This window comes from Armigeres subalbatus, unplaced genomic scaffold, assembly GCF_024139115.2.
Source record: "Armigeres subalbatus isolate Guangzhou_Male unplaced genomic scaffold, GZ_Asu_2 Contig1208, whole genome shotgun sequence".
Lineage (NCBI taxonomy): Eukaryota > Metazoa > Arthropoda > Insecta > Diptera > Culicidae > Armigeres > Armigeres subalbatus.
Genome location: NW_026941966.1, coordinates 50,022 through 67,868, shown reverse-complemented (window position 1 = coordinate 67,868; position 17,847 = coordinate 50,022). Strand labels below are relative to the sequence as shown.

General features: G+C 42.8%; 1 protein-coding gene across 1 annotated transcript; it reads left to right on the top strand.

Annotated features, from left to right (window-relative positions):
- Positions 1 to 11,947: 11,947 nt before the first annotated feature.
- Positions 11,948 to 13,630, top strand: LOC134202409 (uncharacterized). The gene is made up of 2 exons (XM_062677412.1): positions 11,948 to 12,394; positions 12,768 to 13,630. The coding sequence occupies exons 1-2, from the start codon at positions 12,244 to 12,246 to the stop codon at positions 13,433 to 13,435; spliced, it is 819 nt and encodes a 272-aa protein (XP_062533396.1). The 5' UTR covers positions 11,948 to 12,243; the 3' UTR covers positions 13,436 to 13,630.
- The last annotated feature ends 4,217 nt before the right edge of the window (positions 13,631 to 17,847 follow it).

Sequence of the window (17,847 nt, the reverse complement as noted above, 5' to 3'; positions counted from 1 at the left end):
TGACAAAAATACAAGAATAACATTTAAAAATCTTGCTATAAAGTAGGATCAAAATGGTTACGAAAGGTATTTATATAGTCATACACATTATGTCAATCGAAATTACTCAACACCCGTCTCAGTCATGGATTTATTCAACAAAAGCCAATTATACGTTATTCGCCGTATAAACCCAGTTCTATCAAAACCGTTCGCATCGGGACTGATTAATAGTGAATCTTCTTGGCGCATGGTCGGTCACTCTTATCGCCCCCAGCTAATCAGCCACCCAGCCAGCCATGCGATGATAAAGTTGTTTACCTAATTACCGGTTGATAAGGGCAGAATGTGTGTTATTGTGTACTCGGTTATATAAATTCCGTGTCGTGAATGCTTTCTTCACATGCACCATCCACAACTGACGACAACTGATAAGATAAGACGGTGCGTTACGTGGAAAAAAAATCCGGCTGCATCCCGTCTTGCCGGCTGCCGGCTATCTGGTGGCCAAGGATTATCGGGCGATTCAGGTGAAATCAAATGTGAAGGCGTTTCGTTACGAACTGAACGAAAAGTCAAGCACACAATTACTAGTTACTACTAACTGAGCCTCGTAGTTGTAACAATGTTAGCTTTGTTGTCCTCTAGAGCAATTTCTATTGATTTTTTTTTTCTTGTTCAAAATGACAAAAGATTCATAGCAAATTTATTGAATCCCAAAATGTTGTATAACAAACAAAGCCACAAGGCGGCCATCTTGAAAACCATGTGCCTTTTTCCAATACATTTTCAAGAGCACGAGTCGAGAGCATAGTAGTGAAACAATGGTAGATCATTTGCTTCCTTATGCTGAACAATTTAATTTCAGCACTTTTTTATTATTCATAAGATATAAGCTTTTTGAAATTGAATTGAAATGCGACTTCTCAAACTTGTAGAGTATCATTGTATTCACCACCCAATATACAAATTCATGCATTTGGTTGCCATCGAAAGCGCTCAATAACCGTGAAAGTGTATCTGGAACACTACGTTGAGAGTCAGCTATAAGCTAATTGCCATGAGCAATGAGCTTGCGGGAAGAAGAAGTAGAACATACAATCATCAACAGTTTATCGATTTTCGATGTTCATTGTCCAGGTTCCTTAAATATTTTACCACTGATTCACATGATCAATACCCAGCTGCGCAATTGCGAACATTTTGAATAGAAAGCAATGCTGTTGGGTATAAATATTCCAAAATCTACCGCAACTTTTATTTCATATTGTATTTTATTGAATGGTATCGTGCTTGCCAAGAATTTGACCAGAATATACAATGACCAGCACCGAACGGGACGGGTGAAAACAGTATTCCAAATAGTATTTATTATTTCAGCCGAAAAGCTACGAGCAGAATAATAATCACACGTTTTGGTGCCTTCCGTCCGGTCAGATTGCCAGGATGGGGGTGCTGAGCACTGTGAACTACACAGCGTCAATGGACGTCGACTTTGCAACAGTCAACCGCAATCGAGCGAACGATGACGAATATCTGGAAGTGAATGGCTGAAGCTGGCCGGAGTGCTGATCGGAATAATAAAATCGAAATTTGTTCAAACAGATCGGAGTGTAATGACGACGACGACGACGACGACGGCGGCACGCTGGAAGCGTGGACTGACCCTTAGGAAGGATGCCAATATTTTTCTCGTCACGTATTGTTATCGTGTAACGCTGGCGGTACGTGATAGCAATTCGATCTGTACGTGAGGGTTTGCTAATTCAATCGGAAGCCATTTGATGGACGGGAAGGTTTTGATCACAGTTATATATTTTAGGAGAAAATTATGTGTTAGTTTTTTTTATGGTGGTCCTAATGTGTTATTTAAATGTGGTGGTTCTATAACACAATGATTGTTCGAAAAGCAACACTCATCAGAATACTATCAGATAATACCTGTTTATCTATGTCGCTGCTGGCTTCCTAAGATCAGTGGCTGCTGAAAGATTACGACGATTCGTATAAGAGGACTGCAATACATTCCAACATACAATATCAATCTCACCTCGAAACGGATACAAACAAATAATTTTGCACAGGGATCCGTCTAAAAGAAAATTCGTGATCAGATTTATAATGCATTGGTTGACCCGGCAGACGTTGTCCTGCATAGTATGATGTGCGCTGTGAACTGCAAAATATCCATACAAATTAGGTTTTCACAATTTTCTCAATTTTTCTCATGATTTTCACATAAGAAAATATTTTATAAACTCATCGGAGATTACGACTTATTTGCTGAATGAATGAAGGAAATGCCACCCATAGCTACTCTACTTGGTTTCCTAATTATAAAACTTTAACTTATTTACTTCTTACTTATTATATTATTAATTGCATAGATTAATTGTATCTGGGTTCGACATGCGTTCTCTGCGTTCGGATTTTGGTTTTATATGTCTCGTCTATTTCCAATCTATAGTTGCTATTCCGTGATTGACCAGAATCAGTGAAATTGAACAATGAATCAACTCAAAGGAATACTGGAATCAGTCAATCATTCTGACTGATCAAGCTTCAGTAACTCAACAAGCAAAACGATCAATAACGGCGCCGGCCACTTTTTTTACAGTCAGTAAGCAAAAGGAAGGAACAGCAGTTTTCGAGAGGAAAGTGTTGCGTACTATCTATGGCGGGTACAGATGGAAGACGGTACATGGAGGAGGCGAATGAACCACGAGTTGCAGCAGCTGTTGGGAGAAACATCCATCGTTGACACCGCAAAAATCGGAAGAGTGCGATGGGCCGGGCGCGTAGCCAGAATGTCGAACAACAATTTGGTGAAAACGATTCTCGACAAAAATCCGGCGGAAACAAGAAGGCGAGGTGCACAGCCAGCAAGGCGGATCGATCAGGTGAAAGATGATTTGCGGAACTTCCGCAGACTGCGTGGCTAGCGTGGTAATAATAATAATAATGAAATAAAGGGGAAATACCCTGGGCGTCCATGAAAAACCACCATTTCGAGTAGGTGAAGGCCCAATTCCTAAGCACCAATAAAAAACCACCCTCGGGAGAGCCCTGGCGCTTGAACCTAGCTATGTAGCATTGTAAAGAATTAAAAAACTTTACAAAACCCTTAGCTTCCCGGAATGAAAGCACACCCAGATATGGAGTTACGCTCAAGAAGAATACCACCCATGCGATTGCCCGAGGAGGGAGCCTCTACTGGAGCTGGTCCTGGAACGGGGGACAGAGCGAGCGGCCAGCAGCTAGAGGAAGGAGAGGTGCAACAACGACCCTCTAGTCATCGGGCTCAGCCCGTGCCGACAAGGCAAAACAGAAACGGCAGCAGAAGAAATCACCAAGGCAATGCTGCACCTGCTGATGTTGCTGTGGTTGATCGATCACTCACGTTAGCGGGTCGCCGACGGCAATGGATCATGTGGACAAGGGAGATGAATCAGTACGTGATCCGTTGCTACTACGTTTGCACCAGGATGGAGACGGATATGTCTGGCAGACAGGCGATGCTAGAGATGTTCAATGAGAGGTTCCCTCGGTTTGCACCCCAGCTTGACCAGAACAAGTTGTACACATGCCAGAGAGCTATTATGTCACATAATATGCTGACTCCAGAAGACGTAGAGTACATCAAGCAGGAAGTGCAGAGGGAACTAGGAGAGGAAGAGGAGGCAAGATCGAGCGATACGTCGAGAAGGAGTTCTGTTGGGTTGGATGCATCAATCGCAAGTAACCGTCGCCATTCGATTGCACCCGCCGCTCTACGACCAACAGTGGAATTGCAACGGCAGCAAAAGAAGGACGAACTAGCTAATCATATGGGCACAGCAGTTACACAGTTCCGTGGGACAGATCCTATGTCCCGACACCGGATACCCAAATTGCAGTACTCCTATCGGTACAGTAAGCATCCTTAACCAGGATATTTTGCCACAGTACTTGGAAACCGTGGAGAACCTTGAGGAGCTGCAATTTATCGTGTATTCGGCTGCAGTGGCTGATTGTAAGAACGTTGGGATTGCGAACGCGCCCACAAGGTGAGAGTGATGGACGCGCACACCCCAAAGCACGAAAACCCGCGTGGATGCGACGTCTGGAGACCCGCATCGCCACACTGCGGTCAAAGGTTGGTCGATTAACACAGTACAAGCAGGGGAATCGATCAACCAGGCTAGTTCGGAATATTGCTGAAATTGTGAAACCCACAGAACTCCGTGATCTCACCGAGGCGAACATAACTGAGATCCTCGACACCCATGTACAGCGGTTGAGTGCTCTTGCTAAACGACTGCGACGTTATGGAGAATGTTCGAAGAGGAAGGAGCAAAATCGAATGTTCAATATCAACGAAAGGGAGTTCTACAACCACACCCGAAACGACAAAGCCGATTTTGGCGAGGGCCTTCCGGAGATTGGAGAAGTCACGCAGTTTTGGTCCAATCTATGGGAGAACCCCGTCATACACAACGGCGATGGGGTGTGGATGGCAGAAGAAGAGCAATATTGTGGTGGAATTGGAGACATGACCGCTATCAACGTGACCTCCCAAGACATACGTAAGGCTACCCGGTATACCAGGAAATGGGCTGCACCAGGACCCGATTTTGTGCATAATTTCTGGTATAAAAAACTCACAACGGTCCACGGACGGATGGCGGAATGCTTCAACACGGTACTAGATAACCCCGGACAGCTACCGGAATTCATCACAAGGGGTGTCACTTATCTTCTGCCGAAGAATCGGAGCACTTTGAACCCAGCCAAGTACAGACCAATAATGTGCCTTTCGAGTCTGTACAAAGTGCTGTCATCGGTAATTGCGAGGAGGGTGCAGAACCATTGCGACGTCAACAACCTGATCACCGAGGAACAAAAAGGTTGTCAACGCAACACACGAGGCTGCAAGGATCAGATCAGCATTGATGCAGTCGTTGTTGGGCAGGTCACCCACAAGCAAAGAAACCTGAGCATGGCGTATATCGACTATAAAAAGGCATACGACTCAGTAGATAGACGGTAACGTCATCAGGCTAATGCAGCACGCTATGGGGATGTGGAGCACATCCCTACACATTACCGATGGAGAAAAGGCCTTACGGTCCAGGACTCTCAGCATCAGGAGGGCTTTCCAAGGCGATACCTTTAGTCCTCTATGGTTTTGCCTTGCCATGAACCCTCTTAGCAGAACACTCAACCAACACAACTATGGCTATCATTTGAAGAGTGGGGAAAGGGGTACAAACATTACCCACACTACTTCTTTATGGACGACTTGAAGCTGCTTGTGGAATCTGTGGAGAAGCTGCACCAATTTCTGCGGCTTGTAACGGTATTCAGTAACGACATTCAGATGGAGTTTGGTATCGATAAATGTCGATCCATACATCTACACCGGGGTCATCTGGTGGATGCTGACAGTTTCCGCGTCAACGAACAGGAGGTGATTCGAAACATGGTTGAAGGCGAAACGTACAAGTTCCTAGGTTTCCTGCAACTGAAAGGAATTCGCCATACGACGATCAAGAAAGAGCTGCAGGAAAAAGTCTTGCATCATGTCAACGACATTTTGAAGAGCCTCGGCCGGCAACCAGGCGAGCTTGGGCTTGCTTGAGCTTGATTGACTAAGTATTAAGGAGCAGGATGGACAATGGATATTCGGCGACGGTCAAGCTGTGAAACCACCAACGCTAGACGAGGTTGAGAAGGCTCTAAACGAGCTGAAAAACAGTAAAGCTGCTGGAAAGGACGAGATTCCGGTCAAACACGGAAGTGAGCAGCTGCATCAATCAATACACCACATTATCCAGAAAATATGAGAGGATGAAGAACTGCCTGCCGGCTGGTTGGATGGCCTGTATCCTGTTTAACAGACTGAGAACGCTTGAGGAGTCCTTCGTCCACGGCTACCAGGCAGGTTTTCGTGAGGGCCGATCAACGACGGATCAGATGTTCATCCTGCGGATGATCCTTGATAAATTCCGGGAGTACAATTTGCAGACTCACCATCTGTTCATTGATTTCAAAGCAACGTACGATTCAGTAGAAAGAAATAAGCTGTGGCAAATAATGTCCGAATATGGTTTTCCGGCGAAACTGACTAGACTGATACGTGCAACGCTGGATGGCTCGAAATCAAGTATTCGGATTGCAGACGAAGTGTCAACCTCGCTTGTGACATTAGACGGAATGAATCAGGGTGATGCACTTTCGAATTTATTGTTCAACATTGCACTCGAAGGCGCTATTAGGAAATCTAACGTGCAGAGGAACGGCACTATCATCACACGGTCGCATATACTCCTGGGCTTCGCGGACGACATCGACCTTATTGGAATCGATCGCAGAACAGTAGTGGAGGCTTTTATCCCACTGGAGAGGGAGACGGCGAGGATAGGCTCTACCATTAACTCTACCAAGACAAAGTACATGGTGGCAGGTAGAGATAGACGAAGACCAAGTGGTGTTGATGCTGAGGTAGTGCTTGATGTGGATGTGTTTGAAGTTGTTGAAGAATTAGTTTACTTGAAACGCTTGTGACATGTGACAATGACGTTTCCCGTGAAGTGAAAAGACGTATTGCTGCTGCAAATAGGGCCTTTTACGGTAAGTGGGCTGGTCACTTAGTGAAAATGTCAGAAGAAAGAATAGCGAAAACAATATTCAACAGAGAACCAGATAGGGGCCGGCGACTTCGTGGAAGGCCACGAACACGCTGGCTGCACGCAGTGGAATCGGACCTGGGGACCCTGAACGTTCAGGGAAACTGGAGGAACATCGCCTAAGTCCGACGATTATGGAGCTCTACAATACGCCAGACATAGGTGTATCGATGCTGTAGCCAACCAGGTATCCAGGTAGGTAGGTTCTTAAAAAGCATTGAAATATGGAGTGTGGTATAGAACACTGGGTTTTAGAAAAACATTATTAATATCTAAAACTAATATTTCATTTTCAAAGTTAATTCCAGATTTTGGTATCCTAGAATAAATTGACAACGCCATAAAGAACATAACAACTTCGAGCATCACAAAAAATAATCCGAAGAGTGGTTAATGATTTTAAAAAGTATATATTTTAGAAATGGTTAGAAAAATATTAAGACTAGTTCAAGAATCTTGTAACAAAAAAAAATCCACAATACTGAATATAGTATGATTGTTATTATTGAGTTTCACAATTGAATAAAGGGTTTTCAAACAGACTAAAGATATGTCAAGGAGAATTCTCGAGCCCGAAATCTTTCTAGTTTTTTTGATTATTATTTTTATTTAATCAGACTAAGGCCGAAGTGGCCTGTGCGGTATATAAGAGTCTTCTCCATTCGGCTCGGTCCATGGCTACACGTCGCCAACCACGCAGTCTACGGAGGGTCCGCAAGTCATCTTCCACCTGATCGATCCACCTTGCCCGCTGCGCACCTCGCCTTCTTGTGCCCGTCGGATCGTTGTCGAGAACCATTTTCACCGGGTTACTGTCCGACATTCTGGCTACGTGCCCGGCCCATCGCAGTCGTCCGATTTTCGCGGTGTGAACGATGGATGGTTCTCCCAACAGCTGATGCAATTCGTGGTTCATTCGCCTCCTCCACGTACCGTCCGCCATCTGCACCCCACCATAGATGGTACGCAGCACTTTCCTTTCGAAAACTCCGAGTGCGCGTTGGTCCTCCACGAGCATCGTCCAGGTCTCGTGTCCGTAGAGGACTACCGGTCTAATTAGCGTTTTGTAGATTGTCAGTTTGGTACGGCGGCGAACTCTATTCGATCGGAGCGTCTTGCGGAGTCCAAAGTACGTACGATTTCCAGCCACTATGCGTCTCCGAATTTCTCTGCTGGTGTCATTTTCGGCAGTCACCAGTGAGCCCAAGTACACAAATTCTTCTACCACCTCGATTTCGTCACCACCGATGCAAACTCGCGGTGGGTGGCTCACATTGTCTTCTCTTGAACCTCTGCCTATCATGTACTTCGTCTTCGACGTGTTGATGACTAGTTCGATCCGCTTAGCTTCCCTCTTCAGTCTGATGTAGGCTTCCTCCATCTTCTCAAAGTTACGTGCCATAATATCTATGTCGTCGGCGAAACCAAATAGCTGGACGGACTTATTGAAAATTGTACCACTCGTGTTAATCCCTGCTCTTCGTATTACCCCTTCCAAAGCGATGTTGAATAGCAAACACGAAAGACCATCACCTTGCCGTAACCCTCTGCGGGTTTCGAAGGGACTCGAGAATGCCCCTGAAACTCGAACTACGCACATCACCCGATCCATCGTCGCTTTGATCAACCGTGTCAGTTTATCCGGAAAACCGTGTTCGTGCATTAGCTGCCATAGCTGGTCCCGATCGATTGTATCATATGCGGCTTTGAAGTCGATGAATAGATGATGTGTGGGCACGTTGTATTCGCGGCATTTCTGCAGTACTTGGCGAATGGCGAACACCTGGTCCGTGGTGAAGCGTTCGCCCATAAAACCCGCCTGGTACTGCCCCACGAACTCCCTTGCAGTTGGTGCTAGTCGACGGCATAAAATTTGGGAGAGTACCTTGTAGGCGGCGTTCAGCAATGTGATTGCGCGGTAGTTGCTACAATCCAGCTTATCGCCCGTTTTGTAGATGGGACACACGACACCTTCCATCCACTCCTGCGGCAAAACTTCCTCCTCCCAAATCTTGGTAATGACCCAGTGCAGCGCTCTAGCCAGTGCCTCACCACCGTGTTTAAATAGCTCTCCTGGTAGTTGGTCAACCCCAGGGCTTTGTTGTTCTTCAGCCGGCCAATCTCCTCCTGGATTTCCTGGAGATCCGGAGCCGGTAGAATTATGTCCTGCGCGCGTTCTCCCAGGTCCATCACCATACCGCCATCTTCGTCTGCCACATCGCCATTCAGGTGATCTTCGTAGTGCTGCCGCCACCTTTGGATCACCTCACGCTCGTTCGTAAGAAGGTTCCCGTTTATGTCCTTACACATATCAGGCTGTGGTACGTGGCCCTTACGTGAACGGTTTAACTTCTCATAGAACTTTCGTGTGTTATTAGCGCGGTACAGTTGCTCCGTTTCTTCACGGTCTCCATCTTCCTGCTGGCGCTTTCTCCTCCGGAAAATCGAGTTTTGTCTGTTCCGCGCCTGTTTATATCGTGCCTCGTTCGCCCTCGTGCGGTGTGCAGCAATCTCGCCCATGCTGCATTCTTCTCTTCCACTAACTGCTCACATTCGCCGTCATACCAGTCGTTTCTCTGATCCGGGGGCACCGTGCCAAGTGCAGCGGTTGCGGTGCTTCCAATGGCGGATCGAATATCTCTCCAGCCATCTTCAAGAGACGCTGCGCCTAGCTGCTCTTCCGTTGGAAGTGCCACTTCCAGCTGCTGCGCGTATTCCTGGGCTAGTCTACCATCTTGTAGCCGCCCAATGTTAAGCCGCGGCGTCCGACTTCGACGCGTGTTGTACACCGTCGAGAGTTTTGAGCGCAGGCATACTGCAACGAGGTAGTGGTCGGATTCAATACTTGCACTGCGGTAAGTGCGGACGTTCGTGATGTCGGAGAAGAATTTACCGTCGATTAGAACGTGGTCGATTTGGTTTTCCGTTTCTTGGTTAGGTGATCTCCATGTGGCCTTGTGGATATTTTTGCGGGGAAAGAAGGTGCTTCGGACTACCATTCCGCGGGAGGCTGCGAAGTTTATGCATCGTTGGCCGTTGTCATTCGATACGATGTGCAGACTATCCGGTCCGATGACCGGTCTATACATTTCCTCCCTTCCTACCTGTGCGTTCATGTCACCGATGACGATTTTAACGTCCCGCAGTGGGCATCCATCGTATGTCTGCTCCAGCTGTGCGTAGAACGCTTCTTTCTCGTCGTCGGGTCTCCCTTCGTGTGGGCAGTGCACGTTGATGATGCTATAGTTGAAGAAACGGCCTTTAATCCTCAGCTTGCACATCCTTGCGTTGATTGGCTGCCACCCAATCACGCGTTGGCGCATCTTACCCAGCACTATGAAGCCGGTTCCCAGCTCGTTGGTGGTGCCACAGCTTTGGTAGAAGGTAGCCGCTCGATGCCCGCTTTTCCACACTTTCTGTCCTGTCCAGCAAATCTCCTGCAGCGCCACGACGTCGAAGTTGCGGGATGTAATTCATCGTAGATCATCCTGTCGCAACCTGCGAAACCTAGCGACTTGCAATTCCATGTTCCAAGCTTCCAATCGTGATCCTGTATTCGTCGCCTAGGTCTTTGCCGATTATATCGAGTCGCATTATCTCTTATATTGTTCGTAATGATTGGTTTTCTAGGCGGCTTATTGGGCCAGCGCAAACCTCCTGTCTCGTCGGAGGGCCGTCGTGTCAGGGCTGTTTAGCGTCCCACCTAACACCAGGACTTGGGCTTGTGCGCTTTGAGCGGCACACGGTCGCTTTGGTGGGGCCTACTTGCGGATACATGCAGCTTTTTATAGAGGTTTAACAGGGCCCACTGTCAAACCCCACCACATCCTAGGCAAGCCCCACAACTCGCAGATGGCCTGGGGAGGGATCGTCAAGCCCTTGGACATAGTCCCTGCTGCCCGCTGTTGTTGTCCCTGCTGTTTTTTTGAACTTTCATATATTAAGGATTCAGGATTCCCAAATAATTTTTTGGGAATCTTTTGAATGTCAACCACTTATTTCTGAATATGATTGGATCATAAAGTGCACATGTTTAAGGGATTTCCTTTCCATACCAATTCAATCTTTCCACCATTTAGGGGATGTGGGGGGTCGATGGCACTCCCCAGGCTTCCTCTGACTACGCTTTTATAACGATCTATAAAAATGATACTTTTGAGACGATAAAATGGCAAATTTGTCCGTTATACCAAAAAACGCAATACAAAATATTGGCATTTTGGCATCACATCTCTTAATACTTTTATTGAAATCGTGACTTCATGCTCGTTTGGACAATACACAACATTCTTATTATACTATCAAAGATGACCCAGCCGAGGGCTGCAAATCTCTATAATAAAGACAAACATTAATTGAATGATAGAATGAGTTGAATTTAACCATTTTATCTTTATTTCAGTAGTGTTATTGAACTTATTGAATAAATCTACCCGGGTTTTGAAAAACAAAAAAATGATAATAAACTTAATATTACATTCAGACTGAATTTTATTCAAATTTTCGGCAAGATAATATAATATAATATAATATAGTATTATATAATATAATATAATATAATATAATATAATATAATATAATATAATATAATATAATATAATATAATATAATATAATATAATATAATATAATATAATATAATATAACATAATATAATATAATATAATAAAATATAATATAATATACAATAATATAATATAATATAATATAATATAATAAAATATAATATAATATAACATAATATAATATAATATAATATAATCAGGGAATGTAAAATAATAACATTGCAAATGACAACAACATTGTCCTCTCTTGTAAATGTTGGGACCAACTCAACTCGCAATAAGCGTTTGTCCCAAACAGCAACAGAATAGGACAATGATCACCAGCAGCGCATTAAGAGATTTTCGATGATGTTTTTGGTTAATTAAGTATTAGTTATCAATGTTTAGACATAAACTTAACCATCTGTTGACATGATTTGTGTTTTACTTCAGAAATAAACAAGTTGTGAGTTAGAAAAGTTCACAACAATTACCTCTCCATGTTTGTGGCAGATAAAATGGAAAGCAACATTGTCTTTATCCTCTGCAGATGATGTAGACATTGAACTCAAAATTGATGCTGATTTAGAACGCAGATTGATGAGCGCTTAGTTGACCCAAAACTCGTTGGGATGTGTATACATCGCACTCCCAGACAAATAACCCAATCAATTGCTATACAATTATTGCCAATTGCCTTCTGAATCGTTCCATGAAAAGAGTATGCTGGTCTGCCATACCTACACACACCACCACGCTTCAGTTGTAAACTCATGGCAACTGCCGTGCCGCTCGCATTGCTATCGCTTGAAAAGGGGAAATCGACCAAACCAATACTAAACCAGGCAACGCCGACTGCTGCTGGCAACTACGGTCGCGTCTTCTCTCTACCTACCAAACAACGCATAGAGTTCGGTTGTCGGGCGAGCATCAATTTAGTTGACTCACAAACAACAAGCCAAGTACAGTTGCCGGCCGGCGGTGTTTGCCCTGCGATCGTTCGATGGAAATTGAGTCAAATTAAAGTTTCGCGATTAGTTTAACGGTGAAAAGATGTCCGTGGTGGAACAGCAGGAGAACGTTCGATTTGCTCGAACGGTTAGAAGATATCCTTGCCTGTACGATTATACCAATACCGGTTATTCGAGCAGGACAGAAACGGAGATTGCATGGAGAGAAATATCAGCTGATTTCAACGCACCAGGTGAGGAAGCTGTGGCTCACAGCGATTCTTATTACTTTTCTATAGGGGCAAATTGAACCGCATCATTAATCACAGCAGATTGACCTAAAGGTAGCCTAACGATATAAAGTAGCTGCATGATTTTACATCGATTATGTGCTTCAAATTGTTGTTAAAAAATATTAAAAAATTAAATGAAAAATACTTTTTTCCTAAACTTCACAAGACTGGAAGCTAATTTATTATGTTTCGCTTGAAGAAGATGCACAAAACGCAGCTTCTTGAACTAGAAAAAGCTTAGGGAGAATAAATAATATTGCTTTAACTTGCGATTAATGATATGTAGATCCATATGAAAAAATATGTAAAATCCTTATTTTTTTGTAATTTTCAGTTAAAGACTGTAAACTAAGATGGAAAAATATTCGCACCGTGTTCCGAAGACACTTGTTCGGGAGTGTAGGTCCCGCCCCCAAAAAAGAATATTATCTGAGCGAAGAGTTGCAGTTTCTGTTGCCATTATTGAGGCTACCAAAGAAGCATCAAGATGGTACAATCGAACTGGAAGATGACGAGCAGGACATAGCCGTTATGATGGAGATGGAACCGACTGATACGGAATCCGATGATCCATCAGCGTCTCGAACGCCATCGGAGCCACAGGTTCTGATTGAAAGTTATCAAGAACCGCAGACTGATCCACAAGAGCAACAGATGCGTACCGATTTTATCCGGAGGCGTAAACCACGGGAAACTGCCACTGAAGTCGTAAAATCCAACTATAATCACAATAGAGCGTCGGCAGCGGAAGCTGAATATGGGGGTTACGTGTACGATGATTTGACCATGAAATCAGATGAGTTGTTTCTTCTTAGTTTGAAAGACGACATGCGGCGGATGAATCCGATTCAAAAACGCAAGTTTAAACGAAGAATTTTCGACATTATTGACGAGACAATGGAAAGTGATAACCAACAGTCTGTTTATCAGGAACCTGAAGAATCTACCGAACAGCTCTCTATACATGAAGGGGTGAAGATCGAAAATGAAACCTATGAATAGACTAATCTTTTAGAAAGGAAAATTTATCTATTAACGTAAAATAAAGAATACACTCGTGTGTGTGTAATCTATATATGTATTGACAACCACCTTTTTCACAAATAGATAGGTATAACTCGGTGCTGTTATGAAATGTATCCCGCTAGGCATATGAACAATAAGGGATGATCCATTAAATACGATCCCCCTCCCTCACCACTATATCCTACTTTTTGTGTGAAACATCAGATTTTTTTGTATAGATTGTCACGATTTGGGCATACCACCTCCCTCCCCTAAGCTTTACGTAATTTAATATAAATAAATTTAATAAAGATTTAAAATGGATTTGGATTGAATTTGGACTGAATTTTTGTTGTATTCGGGGTTTGTTTAGATTTCAATTGGATTGTGATTGGATTTGATTTGATTTACATTTTAGAAGCCTTAGCCGTTCGGTAAGACGCGCAGCTACAAAGCAAAACCACGCTGAGGGTGGCTGGGTTCGATTCCCGGTGCCGGTCTACGCAATTTTCAGATTGGAAATTGTCTCGACTTCCCTGGGCATAAAAGTATCATCGTGCTAGCCTCATGATATACGAATGCAAAAATGGTAACCTGGCTTTGAAACCTCGCAGTTAATAACTGTGGAACTGCTTGATGAACAAGCTGCGAGGCGGCTCTGTCCCAGTGTGGGGATGTAATGCCAATAAGAAGAAGAAGAAGTATTGAATTTTGATTGAATTTGATCTGGACTTGGATTCAATTTGGATTTGGAAAACAATTGGATTTGGATTGGATGATTGGATTTGGATTGTAATTGGATTGGGTTTGAATTGAATATGAATTGGATGATTAGATTTGGATTGAATGATTGGATTTGGCTTTGATTTGGATTGGATTTGGATTGGATTTGGATTGGATTTGGATTGGATTTGGATTGGTTTTGATTGGATTTGGATTGGATTTGGATTGGATTTGGATTGGATTTGGATTTGGATTGGATTTGGATTGGAATTGGGTTGGATTTGGATTGGAATTGGGTTGGATTTGGATTCGATTTGGATTCGATTTGGATTGAATTTGAATTGGATTTGGATTTGGATTGGATTTGGATTGGATTTGGATTGGATTTGGATTGGATTTGGATTGGATTTGGATTGGATTTGGATTGGATTTGGATTGGATTTGGATTGGATTTGGATTGGATTTGGATTGGATTTGGATCGGATTTGGATTGGATTTGGATTGGTTTGGATTGGTTTGGATTGGTTTGGATTGGTTTGGATTGGATATTGGTTTGGATTGGTTTGGATTGGTTTGGTTGGTTTGGATTGGTTTGGATTGGTTTGGATTGGTTTGGATTGGTTTGGATTGGTTTGGATTGGTTTGGATTGGTTTGGATTGGTTTGGATTGGTTTGGTTGGTTTGGATTGGTTTGGATTGGTTTGGATTGATTTGGATTGGTTTGGATTGGTTTGGATTGGTTTGGTTGGTTTGGATTGGTTTGGATTGGTTTGGTTGGTTTGGATTGGTTTGGATTGGTTTGGATTGGTTTGGATTGGTTTGGATTGGTTTGGATTGATTGGTTTGGATTGGTTTGGATTGGTTTGGATTGGTTTGGATTGGTTTGGATTGGTTTGGATTGGTTTGGATTGGATTTGGATTGGTTTGGATTGGTTTGGATTGGTTTGGATTGGTTTGGATTGGTTTGGTTGGATTGGTTTGGATTGGTTTGGATTGGTTGGATTGGATTGGTTGGATTGGTTTGGATTGATTTGGATTGGTTTGGATTGTATTTGGATTGGTTTGGATTGGTTTGGATTGGTTTGGATTGGATTGAATTTGATGTGGATTTGATTTGGATTGGTTTAGATTGGTTTGGATTGGTTTGGCTTTGGATTGGTTTGGTTGGTTTGTATTGGTTTGGTTTGGATTGGTTGGATTTGGTTTGGTTTGGAATGGTTTGGATTGGTTTGGATTAGATCTGGATTAAATTTGGATTGGTTTGGAATGGTTTGGATTGGTTTGGAATGGATTGGTTTGGATTGCATTTGCTTTGGATTTGGATTGGTTTGGATTGATTTGGATTGGTTTTAATTGGTTTGGATTGGTTTGGATTGGTTTGGATTGGTTTGGATTGGTTTGGATTGGTTTGGATTGGTTTGGATTGGTTTGGATTGGTTTGGATTGGTTTGGTTGGTTTGGATTGGTTTGGTTGGTTTGGATTGGTTTGGATTGGTTTGGATTGGTTTGGATTGGTTTGGATTGGTTTGGATTGGTTTGGATTGGTTTGGATTGGTTTGGATTGGTTTGGATTGGTTTGGTTGGTTTGGATTGGTTTGGATTGGTTTGGATTGGTTTGGATTGGTTTGGATTGGTTTGGATTGATTTGGATTGGTTTGGATTGGTTTGGTTTGATTTGGATTGGTTTGGATTGGTTTGGATTGATTTGGATTGGATTTGGATTTGATGTGGATTTGATTTGGATTGGATTTAGATTGATTTGGATTGGATTAGTTTGGATTTGGATTGGATTTGTATTGGATTTGGATTGGAATTGGATTTGGATTGGATTTGGATTTGGTTTGGATTTGGATTGGATTTGGATTGGATTTGGATTAGATCTGGATTAAATTTGGATTGGATTTGGAATGGATTTGGATTGGATTTGGAATGGATTGGATTTGGATTGCATTTGCTTTGGATTTGGATTGGTTTGGATTGGTTTAATTGGTTTGGATTGGTTTGGATTGATTTGGATTGGTTGGATTGGTTTGGATTGGATTTGGATTGGTTTGGATTGGTTTTGATTGGATTTGGATGGGATTTGGATTTGGATTGGATTGGATTTGGATTGGATTTTGATTGGATTTGAATTGGATTTGGATTGGATTTGGATTGGATTTGGATTTGGATTGGATTTGGATTTGGATTTGGATTGGATTTGGTTTGGATTGGATTTGGATTGGATTAGGATTTGGATTTGGATTGGATTTGGTTTGGATTGGATTTGGATTGGATTTGGAATTGATTTGGATAAGATTAGGATTAAATTTGGATTGGATTTGGAATGGATTTGGATTGGATTTAGATTGGATTTGGATTGGATTTGGATTGGATTTGGCTTGGATTTGGATTGGATTTGGATTGGAATTGGATTGGATCTGCATGGAATTTTATTTGGATTTGTATTGGTGGTAAGAACATTGCTTTAAGTTTTAGTAAATGGGTTGGAATTCATAAACTTCTTAATTAATAAACAAAGGCTCACATTATCTTGCTTCCTCGGTCATTGATAAATTCAGGACGCAGTCAAAATAATTGAGCAGAAAAGTGTCCATAGAATGTTATACATTATTTAGAATTTTATTGGATTCGTAAATGATCTTATGATTAATTATCAAAAACTCATCAGTAAAACCTAAGTTTTAGCCAAATTCTATATGATTTCATAAAGTCGTTTCAACATAGTATTTGCCGTGCGAATGCAAATTAAAACACGTAAATCCTGAAAACCGATAAGCTCTAATTTTCTAGAATTTTTTCAAGTCAGTATAGGTTAGCTCCTACGACAAGAAAATCTTACATCCGCTGGTTGGGTGTAGGAATTCAAAATTGCAGTAAAACTTTATCCCAGGATCAGCAATCGAACCCTGGTAGTTAATTGAATCGTCGTCGGGCGGATTCAATTTGCAAATAAAAACTAATTTTACACCCACTGAGTTAACAGTTGAAAGAGGCTCCTCCTATATTTCGCATCTTATGCCGACGATCATTATCGCCCCCACAAGATATGATTATAAGTCGTGATTAAATTTTAATAATCACATTAAACTTCAAATTTAACGGCAGAAAAAAAGTTAATTTGTACACAAACCCTTACCATAGCGGTATCCATACCATCAGCACACCATAAAGAAGCTTCAAGGCACGGCACGGACATGACTGTATGAGTTGGCACGCACGCGCCGTTTGTCCCCAGATTTTTTCTTGCCTTCCACACACTCCTCTGACTTTTCTTTCACCCGGCACGGGCGACAAGGTTCATCTTCTTCTTTTCCCTGGGCGATGGGATTCTTCTTCCGTGACGTGACTTTAAATAATAATGGCCTGCATTTCAATTTTCCATTCTGCCACCACCCAGCTTATATGATGGTGAGCTCTAACCTCTCGCCATCCAATTGGGCATATGGAAAATCAGCACCCCGTTTATGTTGACGTCGATTCGATGCCAAGTTTAAATTTCCGTCGGCGAGCAGAGGGACTTTGCAGCAGGTGAAAGGCGACTTCTAAGTTTGCGGAAGGTAAAATACGATGCCAAAGCTTATTATGCCAAGGACCGGTATTAAGTGCCGTGGCAGAAGGTTTTGAGAAAAAGTTTCCAAGGCAACAGCCATTTATGGGATTCATTGCAAAATAATTGAATCACA